The 546-nt window shown below is 35.3% G+C and overlaps 1 protein-coding gene across 1 annotated transcript in view; it reads right to left on the reverse strand.

Annotated features, from left to right (window-relative positions):
• Positions 1-546, reverse strand: part of LOC107575641 (uncharacterized) — a gene marked incomplete at its 3' end in the record, with an annotated part of 39,319 nt that overhangs the window by 36,662 nt on the left and 2,111 nt on the right. Inside the window, exon 2 of the mRNA XM_016262004.1 lies at positions 16-121. Within this exon, the coding sequence (XP_016117490.1) occupies positions 16-121 (106 nt within the window). The remainder of the gene's footprint in view (positions 1-15; positions 122-546) is intronic.

A 546-nucleotide genomic window follows, 5' to 3' on the forward strand; every position in this document is an offset into this window, starting at 1 on the left:
CACTGAATGTTTTACTTGATCTGTGAGGTTTGGGTTTCCACCGTTCCTTAAGAGAAATCTGAGATTCTGAAAACAGCCCCAAGACGCAGCAATATGTAAAGGAGTCAGATTTTCAGTCGTCCTAAAACCAACCAACCAACAAACAAACAAACAAACAAACAATAAAACTTCATGGAAACAGAGAAACATTATAAGCAATATCATTATAAGTTAAAGATATTAAAAGCTTTGTAGACAGTACTTTGAGAAATGACGCTGACAGGAAACAGCTGAAAAACCTTTTACAACCTCAGAGAAAGATACACTAACAAACGGATGTATTTTTTACAATAAAACTACAAAATTGCTGTTTTAACATTTTATGAGATGTTGCTGTAGTTCGCAATGCATTATGGGTCAAACAACATTTTACAATTGTTAACAGTATATTTCCATGTCAACTATGGAGGTACAAAGCAGCACAAAAACTGGTTGGAAACATGGCTAGATGCTGCATTACATGCTCCACACGTGTAAATGATAACAGTTCCTGTGGAGCAGCATTTA

Source organism: Sinocyclocheilus grahami, unplaced genomic scaffold (genome assembly GCF_001515645.1).
Source record: "Sinocyclocheilus grahami isolate Dianchi unplaced genomic scaffold, SAMN03320097.WGS_v1.1 scaffold2777.1, whole genome shotgun sequence".
Taxonomy (NCBI): Eukaryota; Metazoa; Chordata; class Actinopteri; order Cypriniformes; family Cyprinidae; genus Sinocyclocheilus; species Sinocyclocheilus grahami.